Below are 11,577 nucleotides of genomic sequence, written 5' to 3'. Positions count from 1 at the left end.
CCCCCCCCCTCGACACGGTTCCTCGCGACGAATTTTCCGGATTCCCTGTCATTTTCCGACAACCGGCATTCGTAATTGGATGCCTCGACTTTACCGGCTTACGACGCTGAATCCGGCCTGACTGACGGTTAACCAATAATCACACGGACGATTCCGCGAATTCATTAAGATCGTTATCTGGGCGCGCCTTGGGATTTAATTACCGCGAGCGAGTCGCGTCTGACGTTGATGTTGATACACGATGTTCGCTTCGTCTTGGTGTCTTGTTCCGCTGACAATGAGAGATCACGCCGCGAACTAGACTAAGGTGTAACGATTCGGCATCACGATCGAGATTTCCTCTTGACGCGCCAACTGATTTTTCGTCTGGTGTTCGCGGAGGAATGACGTAGTTGGAGTCGCGTTCTCCGCGGTCTTGTTTCCAGCGTTCCGTCAGCATTTCAGTTCGCTTCATCCGGGGAAATATAACAGAACACTGAGCTCCTCAGTAGGTTACTGGTATCAATTTGCGACTGTTTGGATACTCAGGTCGGGGTCGTGGACGGAAAAAAAAGTTTAGTTGGACGAATCAATTTCTGGTAAAATATGAATGACTCAGAAATTCCGATAAAAATTAACAAAATTCTGTTTAATTTCAACAAAATATATACCGTATCCGTTTTGGGTATTAAATATAAATTTAATATTTAATTATATAAATGTTGTTCAAATTGTTTGATTAAAAATATAATATTCGAGAGATAACAAATTGCGTGAAATTTTCATTTTATTATATGATAAATTGATAAATTTAACTCTCTGTAGGCGAGAATATAATATCGACTTGTTAAGGAAACAAGTATAACTTGTTAAATTGTATAATTTGTTGAGGAAACAACGTTCGTAAATTTACATCAGAATTATAAAAATTACATAAATATAAGCCTTTCTTAATTAATTTTTTAGCAAGTTATATGTTTTTTCCAGAGATTACTTTTTGTCGACATAGATAACATTAATAATATCTCATTCACATATACAGGGTGTTGAAAAAAAAGGGTCACATATTTTGATAGCAGGTAGTATTGATCAAAACAAGAAGAAAAGGTCTAATTAACATGGGTCCTAAGACTAATATCTTCTAAGATACAAGCTATTTTGTTATTTGAGCTCTTTGTCATTTTCTTATTAGTCGTGTCATCTTTAGAATGTAATGAACAAAGGAGTAGGGGAGAGTGGGGTACAATGGGGATATCTGACTAGCCAGGTGTATTTGAAAGAGTGCGTGATTCTCTAAGACGTAGGGCTGAAACATGCGTGAGAGTGAATGGCAATCACATAGAGCACCTCCTCTAATGCTGAGTCAGCATTAAAATTTTTTGTTTTTTGTAAAAAAAGAGTTTTTATTTTGTTATCCTACATTCAGTTTCTTTACTTCAGTTTTTTTATGGAAGATAAATGATTACATTTCATATTAAAATAAAAATTGTTTCTTTATCTCTCTTTGTTAATTTTTTATTTTTTAAGGCACCTAGAAAAAAGATATCCCCATTGTACCCCACTCTCCCCTACTCCTTTGTTCATTACATTCTAAAGATGACACGACTAATAAGAAAATGACAAAGAGCTCAAATAACAAAACAGCTTGTATCTTAGAAGATATTAGTCTTAGGACCCATGTTAATTAGAACTTTTCTTCTTGTTTTGATCAATACTACCTGCTATCAAAATATATGACCCTTTTTTTTCAACATCCTGTATATCATGGACTCATATGTGTATATGCATTTTTCGTAATTACTATACATTTGTAAGTAAAAGTGTATATGTGTGTGTGTTCTTTTTACTGTAGAGAGAAAATGCATAATGTAGAGACAAAAGTTATATTAAGTTTGTACGTAATAATTTTTTCTCGGATCGTATTTTCTGATTACCGAGGTAATATTTGCGAGTACCGAGTTATACTGATGGCACTAGTAAGGGAGAGTGAGGTAAATAGTGACGGATTTTTTTTCTCCCTCGTGTAAGCTATTTTCAAGTTGTCGAGATTGGATGTTTTATTAAAACGATACTTTCCACCTTTAATTATACGAAAAACTTAAGTACAAGACCCATAAGACAAGATTCCATAAGTCATATGGAATAACTAGATTTTCATAGAAATTAAAATCTGCATTTTGTCATTGTTTGCCTCAGCGTGGGGCAAATGGTGACAATCATGAAAAACTCCTGAACTTCCATTCAATCTCTCTTTTAATGATGTATGACTAACTAAAAATTGAAATATAATTTCTTTATTGCTATATGTAAGAATTTTATTAAAACAAATGATGTATAAAATGATCTAAAATCTAATTTTGGTGAAATAATATGACGTGCTTTTGGGAAGTGATTTTTCAAATTACTTATTAATATTTTCTATATTTAAACCTAGTTTAATGGCATTTAAGTTACAGCCAACAAAATAAACGGGTAAAAATGCAATTCAACTAACACTGAATAAGTCAAGTTATTTAAAATTTGTCACTCTTTGCTCCAGGAGTTGTCTCTTCTTTTAAAACACTTAAAACATTAAACGAATTGATATATACATATAGAGGTTAGATCACACTAGGAGAAACACATATCGTACAACGCTGAACAGATAAAATCTCATTTAGGGGTTCGAGAGTCAAAACAATCTAAGTAGAAATACCCGAGTAAGATTCAGGTTTTACCTTGTTTCACAAAGGCCAAAATTTTAGGCTTCTTTACTAGCTATGTTTGGCTTAGCAGTTTAATTGTTTTTTTCAAAGATGATTAGATGTTCGAGAACTTACTCGCTATTGACGGTGGTAATAGCATAGACGCGGGAAATATAGTAGAAATTTAAATTGTCACTATTTGCCTCCCTCTCCCTTATACGTTAATTTATCTGGGAGTAATGGCGGTTTTTCGTCCTTTGCGTAAGTTCCGCGAAGCGTCGTTATACGTACATGTTGGGAGTAACGGAGCGTGATATCGGCCGATGTCGGGAATAATCGCTCGTTGACCGCGCGTTTAGGATTCACGCAAGTTTGACGATCGATTCTCGTGCGCGCGTATTGCCCCATCCTTGTCGCGTCGACGGCCTAACAACGGCACGTCCCTAATGCCGGTGCAACTCCGTCCGCGATCTACTCAGCTGAATCGTTAATCCAATTTACTTTGCGAGGAGTTCGTGCAACTTTCGGCTATCCCGCCAGCGCGGTATGATCGGTTACTTAGGCCGACTTATGATAACCACCCTGGAAAGAACTTTGAACTCCCTGCGCGCCCCCGAAGTTCCTCTGCGCTTTCGGCAATATTTGTTTTCTCGCCGCCGACACGGGGACATTTTAACACGCGAAGCGGCGATTTATCTCGTGAAACGATGAAACGCGCAAAGAACCAATGGAAAAATCCTGTTGAATCCTTTACGTTGCCTCTTTTTTTCTCGTTTTTCGTTCTCGCGAACCATAATTGTTCTCGTGATTTTATATCACGGAAAATTTCCGTGATTGCTCCGTGCTTGCGCGACGCAAAGCGCTTGCAAAATTAGCATTGAACAGAGCTCTTTATCACATTCTCGCGTAACTTTTTCACTTTGCAAGAGGTAAACGCGAGAGAGGCAGATAATTCAAATTTACTGTGTGACTTATAGTCCGAGTTAGTTGCCGGTCAATGTATTTCTTTGGATATAGAGAGTGGATCAATAAACTCTCCAGAATGCGCGAGAAAGAGAGGGAGTGGGAGGGAAAGGGGAGCAGAGGGATGCAACGCGCAACAGAACAACACGCTCTCATCGCAATTTGAGACAAATTGAAAAATTCCTTCGCTGCAGAAGCGAGTTTTAATTCTACTCACAGCGAGCTGCAGTAGCGGGTGCCATTCAGCGTGAAAACAGTTATGAATCGCGCGTTGGAATTGTTGTTACCGTTTCCACACGGGAAATTCTCGTTTTCGTTGCTGCGCTCTCAAAGACCACTCCTTCGCGGATCCGTCTCTCCGTCCTTTAAATAGACACTTGGGGAAACGTCGATCGTACAGACGTGGGGCACCGTTCGAGGGAGAATGGTTGAAAAATTAAGAACCTTTAACGTTTTATCGCGAAGGAGTTTCCAACTCGGCTATCTGTGTAACGCAAAAAATCAATCGCGACGAGCATCGTATAACTCGTCTGGTATATAATTGAGATCATCTCTCTCTCTCTCTCTCTCTCTCTCTTTCTCTCTCTCGAGGCGCCGTGAAACTTATCGTAGAGAGAAAAACGGAATGGTGAGAGATTCGATTAAGGCGCGACGAGGTGAAACGTGTCCGTGTGTTCTTTCGTCGATGCGCCCGGAGGAAGTTGTAATACCCCTGACGGGAATTGTTATCCTAATTATCATGTCGCAGACGACCGCGAGGATCGATCTAAGGTACATGAAAAGAAGAGATATACTCTGTTACAATGTAAAACCTCGCTAGCTTGGCAAATCTCTAACTGTTCATAGGACAAATCCACTTCTGTTGATGTTACCTGAGCTGTATTGCAACAAATAATTTCGTATGTCGAGCTAATGGAGAAATTTGCGAAACACAAATGCACTGTAATTTTACCAAACAAGTCATGCACTTATTCAATAATGAAGAGATACTTCTGGTCATTTTGAAGAAGTGCGCTCCTATGAAGTTTGAATGCAAATGTAATGGGAAATATGTTATTATGCGCGTCACGCAATTTATTTTTCTTTTTATATTAACAACTGTGTGTATATGTGATATAACGCAAAAAATCACAAAAAATCTAAAATCGGGACATAAGACGTCTAAAAGACGTCTTAAAAATGTCTCTCAGACGTCGGGATATAAGACGTCTCTAAGACTTCTTTAAGACGTCTTTAAGGCGTCTTATGTCCCGATTTTAGACGTTATGTTGTGTGGGAATACTGATATGATATTGATGTAGATTATATCTTCATACATGTATGTGTATTTACATCTATAATATCTCACTGTTATTTAAATGATTGCAAAGAATAAATTCCAAGGATTTCAATTAGCATTCTTGCAGCAAACATGATTCCCTACCACACCTATAAACCATATAACTTGCTAATTATATACAACTAATCTTTTCGCCATTGTATCAGAAGAAAGGAGGATATCCAAATCGCGGTAAGATTACAATAAATTACGACACACGATTTAGTCAACATATATTGTCAAGGTCACAGTCCTAAATAATATACAAAGTTTTAATCGTTGTTTAATAAAATTGTTTAATAGAAAGATAAAATAATATTTAATAAATATTTAATAATGTTTAATAATAAAATAATGTTTAATAAATGTTTTATAATGTAAAATTGTTCAATAAATTATTTAATAAATGTTTTAATCATTACTTAGTAAAAAGTTAATAAAAAAAAAAGTTTAAAAATTTCATAGTCAACATTTCTACTGAAAGACATAATTTGCCGATTTGTATGATGTGTACTGTAAAACAGTACATGTATTGAATGTTTCCATCCCTCTTGCTGACAGTTTCCAATCCAGAAAAGCTTAGCCTAACCCAACTTAACTCATCCTAATCTACGAATATATCACTCTAACTTCGATACATATTGTCATATATTGTCAAGTATTATCAGCAAGACAATTTTCATAAGTTTTATGAGTATATAAATTTAACTACAATAAAAAGAAATTCTTTTGAAAGTTCTAAAATATCATATATTCATATGAATAATAAATGAATACATATATTAAATCTCCGCCTTACTAAATTGATTATTCATTACTAAATTTCATTACAATGTAATTATATGAAATTTAGTTATTTAAAATTTAAATGTATTGTAATTATTAAAAAATAATTATTAAAACATTAAAATGAATTAATAAATTAATAAATTATTTTTAAATTTATTATTAAATTAATATTTATAATATATTTATATATTAATATCTATAATATATTAATATCTATAATATATTATAAATGTAATTAATAGCTATAATATATTTATAGTATATTAAAAATAACTGATATACCGAAAAAACGAGCAAGACCCCTATACGCGAGATAGTATGTATTATTGAATCTCACAGGTTAAAGCATCATAACGTATTATAGATTGAAACCAAAAACATTTTTATACACAAGGATACAAATAGTAAACATCATAGATGACAAGATAGTTATCACTAGGTACACAAATAGTACAAAGAATACCCATCAAGTTTCTTTTTTAAAAATCTTGTAAATAAGTCAACAGTCATAGCGATTTTTGGTTTTTAACACGTTTAAAATACTTTCAAAAACCATTCTCATCTTGCGTCGCCAAAGTAATCTCTTCCCAAATCCTTATTGCCACTGAGGCGTATACAGTTGAAATCTGATGCATTTTGTACTATGATGTCCATTAAAAATCTCTATTACACTCTACTTATAAATTATTGCAATCTAGAAATATAAGCGGTAAAATAAATAAACTGTCTCATTGGATTTATCAAGTCCACAAAGAGCGACAAGGATATCATTAATAATATATATACTTGATAAAGTAAGCGTCGTGTTTTGGTCGTAATAAACTCGAAGTTGCACTGTTGTCAGTGCAAAAATAGACTTAGAACAGTCCGGTACTGCGCCATTATGACTGTTCTATAATTCCTGAATGTGGCTGGATGTGGCAGGCATGAATCCAATATTTCAGAACCAGCAGTGTCGCTGAGCGATATCTGCGTGGTTCTGGGTAAACTGATGACAAAAATAAGTAATTGTTTCATACTATATTTATTCCTAATTTATTTCTTTATTCGATTATATAATATTTTTAATTAGCAATAATCAATACTCGCGGCAGTAATAATACATAAATACTTAATTATTAGTATTAATTTCTTGAAAAAATTCGTAAATATCTCGTAAATATTTTTCGACTATTTAAACTAGAACCTCTGCTTAAAGCAACAATCCTCATTGAAATCCTTGAAATATTTATTCTTTGCAATCATTCAGATAATATAGTAAGATTTTATATAAATATAAACATAAAACGTGAAGATAAATATAATTTACATTAGTATATTATAGCATACATACATACAGTTGTTAATATGAAATGAAAAATGAATTGTGTAATGTGCATAATAATATATTCTTCATTACGGACATTTGCATTCAAACTTCATAGGAATGCACTTCTTCATAAAACAAACAAAGATATTTCTTCATTGACTATTAATTATGTGTATGATTTGCTTAGTAAAATTACAGCGCATTTGCGCAAATTTTGCTTCGCAAATTTCTTCATTAGCTTGACATACGAAATGATTTATTGCAGTATAACTTAGATAACATCAACAGAAGCAAGTTTGTCCTACGAGCGGTTAACGTTTAACTTTGCCCAGCAAACTATTGATTTGCTAAATCAACCAAACTAATGTTTTCCATGTAACCGTGCTGATTTCCGACGATCATAATTAAAATACAAACAAACGATAGTTTGAATATACATAAAGAAGATGCAATGAGAGAAATTATCCGATAAAAAATTAACAAACTGATATTTCCGATCAAAATATCGATGAATTTTTATATCCGATTAAATTTAATCGAATACTTTCGATCATAATGGCTATTTTCATAATGGTAATTTATCATGATGATTATTTTATCAAATAATTGATCAAAAAGTTATGAACCGGTATTTCATCGGATGTTTCCTGATCGGATATAAAAACTCGTCGGTATCTTAATCGGAAATATCCATATTTATTAGTATTTTATCGTATAGTTTCTCTCAGTACGTGAAGAATAGAGAGGAAATACCGTTCTGCAAGTTGATGGTTCGCCATAAGCCACTTTTTTTGACAATATCCGGTATTCGGAAGTTGTACTCCAGGTTACCAGCCTCCTCGCTCCACAGCAGCTTTAAGGAATTGTGCTCCAGCGGCATGAGCTTCACGATCGGACACGAATCGACAATGTACGAGCTGCTCACCGGGGACTTCACCAGGTCCGTTCTGTGCTCCAAGACTTCCACGACGTACCACTTGCCCATTATCTGTAACGAGACATTTTCTCATGTGATCGCACTGCCGATCGAGACGAATCAGCGGAGCACGCTCGCGATCGGCGAGACGTACCAAAAGGCTCGTTCCTCCTGTTCGTATTTTGCCGAGCGACAACACACAACCCACGTCGCGGAATCGAAGACGTCGGTTGCACGCCGACGGAAGAAAACGCGCGCCGGAGAATCGACCGGCGAGATAATCCGGCAAGTTTGGCGCGGAGTTAGGTCGGTATAGATAATTCCGTGAGGAGCTTAAAGCAAATTACGGGCGATTTATTGGCGGGACGGCGGCTGGTGATTAAGTCCGCGGAAATAATATTGGACGGGTGTGGAATAACCGCCGAATCTCGAAGCGGGTTCGTGGCACGATATAAGATTTTAATTCGCTGGATCGACCTCGCCGATTTTGCAGACACGTCTTCGCCTCGCTAGAAGAATTTCGCTGATCGAATCGCGCGATATCGTTGATTTTTTTTAGAGTTCTGATACTCTCTTGAAAAGTTCTAGAGCTCTATGCAACAATTTTAAATAGTTCCGGTCATTAAACACAAAAAAATAGACTTTCAAAAAAAGGTGCGCTAAGTTCACGCAGCGCCCCTAATCAGTAAAATTAATTATTTCTTTAGAGTTCCGGTTTGTTTTTCAATAGTTCTAGAGTTCTATATCATATATAACAATAGTTTTAAAGAAATAGTTGATTTTACTGATTTGGTGTGCTGCGAGAACGTAGCGCACCTTTTTTTAAAAATCTATTTTTTTGTATTTAATGACCGGAACTATAGTACATAAATTCCACATCAACCGGAAAATTTTAATGTTGAGTATTTCGGCTGAGATACAGTATTATTCGCAACTACTAAGTAGAATCAATTAGTACATAAGTTAATTAGGAAGGGATAGTGAAGAGTTTAATTAATATTAATAAATGGGATTTGGACAGGGTTGGAAAAGTTAATTTTAATATATAACTCGTTCACTTATTAAATTACTCGTCACTCGTTACCATTATTCATTACTCTTAAAATAAATAGCTCGTTACCGTTATTGCTACTCAAAAAATAATAAATCGTTACAGTTTCGTTACTTCTCCCACGAAATTTTGAAGTTTTTTTTAGGATTCGCTTCTACCCTTTCAATACACATGCAATCAATACGTGCAAACACTGTAAATCAAAGCGTGTTATTTTTTGCACGTATAAACGTCTAACAATAACATTTTGACTGAAACTCTTTCTACGTTTTTTTCCGCTTTAAATCACGTTATTCAACACGTTTAAATTATAAAGTAGTACGTTCAAACTATTAAATAACGTAATTTGAAATGGCGAGAAATGTGTAAAAAGAGTTTCAGTCAAAATACAAATTTTACACTTAAATTTAGAATGAAGTAACGATTATGTTCATAGTTACCGTTACTAATAAACAACAATAACGTCATCATTAAGTTGTTAAAGGAAAAAAGGAACTTGTAACGATAACGCGTTTTCCAATCCTGGCTTCAGTTCGACATGAAAGGCAGATTCACCGTGTACGTTGCAAGCTCAAAAAATACATTGGTTAACACAAAAATTATTTACTTGATCTAAACCGTCAATCGTAGTTAATATTTTGTGATGATAATCACAAATACAAGAGCCAAATTAAAATTTAGTTCTATAAACTTATTTAATGCCTATAATATAATAAACAACATAAAATTTCTTCAAAATTAACTCTTTAGTACTAAAATATTAGAATGTCTGATGGAGCCATTTTGTCTCCTTTGAGATCTTTTTGTTGACACCATTTCTGTTTCTTGTGATTTAGAAAAAACATTTCTCATGATTTTTAATCACTTTTATAATAAAACACATTGAAAAAGTAACGAGAGAAATCAGTAATATTATAATAAATTATTTTATAACTTATCTTGAATAGCTAAGAAAGAGTAATTTTGACTTTTTATTTAATTGATCATAGTTATGCAAGAGAGAATAATCCAATCCACAAAATTCTGATTTTTTTTTTAGTTTTTGTTTTACTAATGGGTGGTTCATATATCTTTCTACGTAAAACAAACAAAATCCAAGCTTTATGAAGTTTTAATTCTTATAAGCGTCTAACTTTATTAAAACTTAATTTATAAAATTTTATTAAAAACCAGTTTTTATTTTCTCTACTAGTGTTTTACTAGTTGCGTCTTTTTTATCCATTTTTAAGAGTTAAGTCAATAAATACTTTTAAAGAGAAGAAAATTAACTATGCTCGGCTTTTTGAATAATTGCGAAGAATCTCAGTGCTATTTATACTTTTTATTAAATCATCTATCAAATTTTCATCTTTATTTTTTTTTAATAAACTCCATGAAGGTTGGATCATTCTTACATAATTACGATCAGAGTCTACAGAGTCTACAGTTAAGGAAAAATTTATGAAATTCTTGAATCTATAAAGGAAACAGACACATCTCTTTGGAAAGGACGCGACTCGCACCGCGAGTTTTTTCACCGAGTGAAAAACGTCGAGGTGGTCGCGAATTGCGTACGTGTACGTGGCTCACCTTTATTACGCCGGAAAAGCGCCATGAATCATTGTTGCCGACGTGTAAGTGATACCGAGCACTATAGGTCAGCCCGTGCGGTCGGGGGATTAAAATTAACGAGATAATAAATATGGTCTTTGTCGAACGAGTCGCAAAAAAAAGCTTCCAGTCACCATACCGTGAGGACCAAATACGTTGCGGAACAAACAATTGCGTTCGCGGCTTTCCGCCAGAAACTGCGAACCTTTTGTAACAAACGTTTCAATTGCACATATCATGTTGACATTAACGAGTGGTCGCGACTAAATAATGTAATAAAATGGTCGCGACACTCGTTACACAACGATGAGAATTTTTCGCCCACGATCTTTTGAGACCCAAGGCGAGAGGGGAGAGAGGGCGAAAATATGAGTGTGCATGTGTGAATACACGCGTGCGCGTGTAAGATAACAAATTTCTATTCTTAACGTAATTTCCGCCCGGTCTTTACTCAAGCACGGAATCTTAATGTGACTTTAAATCATCGAGATATCTAGAGTCGAAAGTTTCAAAGACGTGAAATGAAAAAAATGAATCTGGAAACCCACTGTCAAAAGAAGAAAGAGAGAAAGAGAGAGATTTATCTTAATTTTATTAAAAATTAAAAAACTAAAAGGTAAACGATCACCTCGTATAACGAGGAACTTTGATGCGTGTATAATAATGAATTTTGCTGAATTTTGTCTTATTGTCGAATCTTACAAATAAAACGTACGGGTGCGCGCACACAGGTTACTGTACGTTAACATTCAGGAAAGTTTAATCACACTGCCGCTCTCAAAAAGGATAAGACTATAAGACTGAGAACGCCCGGGCCAGATAGCCCGCATCATCATCGCGCGCCGGCCTCCTAATTTAAATCGCTAACAATAGGTAGATAAACGCAAGCCATCGAGTTACCTTCATTCAAGTTGCAAAAGTAGTTCGAAAAGTTTAATCGATGCTCAGCGGCAGAGCGACCATTATTACACGTAACGC

At 34.8% G+C, this 11,577-nt stretch overlaps 1 protein-coding gene and 1 long non-coding RNA gene across 2 annotated transcripts in view; one reads left to right on the top strand and one right to left on the bottom strand.

The window, feature by feature from the left end:
- Nucleotides 1-11,577, top strand: part of LOC116846307 — a 160,222-nt gene that overhangs the window by 42,860 nt on the left and 105,785 nt on the right. The window lies entirely within an intron of this gene.
- The window catches only part of LOC116846304, a 101,151-nt gene that overhangs the window by 6,680 nt on the left and 82,894 nt on the right, over nt 1-11,577 (bottom strand). The window contains exon 2 of the mRNA XM_032819967.1: nt 7,796-8,030. Within this exon, the coding sequence (XP_032675858.1) occupies nt 7,796-8,030 (235 nt within the window). The remainder of the gene's footprint in view (nt 1-7,795; nt 8,031-11,577) is intronic.

The sequence above is a fragment of the Odontomachus brunneus genome, unplaced genomic scaffold, assembly GCF_010583005.1.
Source record: "Odontomachus brunneus isolate Ranch 3 - 2012 unplaced genomic scaffold, Obru_v1 Obru_scaffold_063, whole genome shotgun sequence".
Taxonomy (NCBI): Eukaryota; Metazoa; Arthropoda; class Insecta; order Hymenoptera; family Formicidae; genus Odontomachus; species Odontomachus brunneus.
This window is presented reverse-complemented; position numbering and strand designations above follow the sequence as displayed.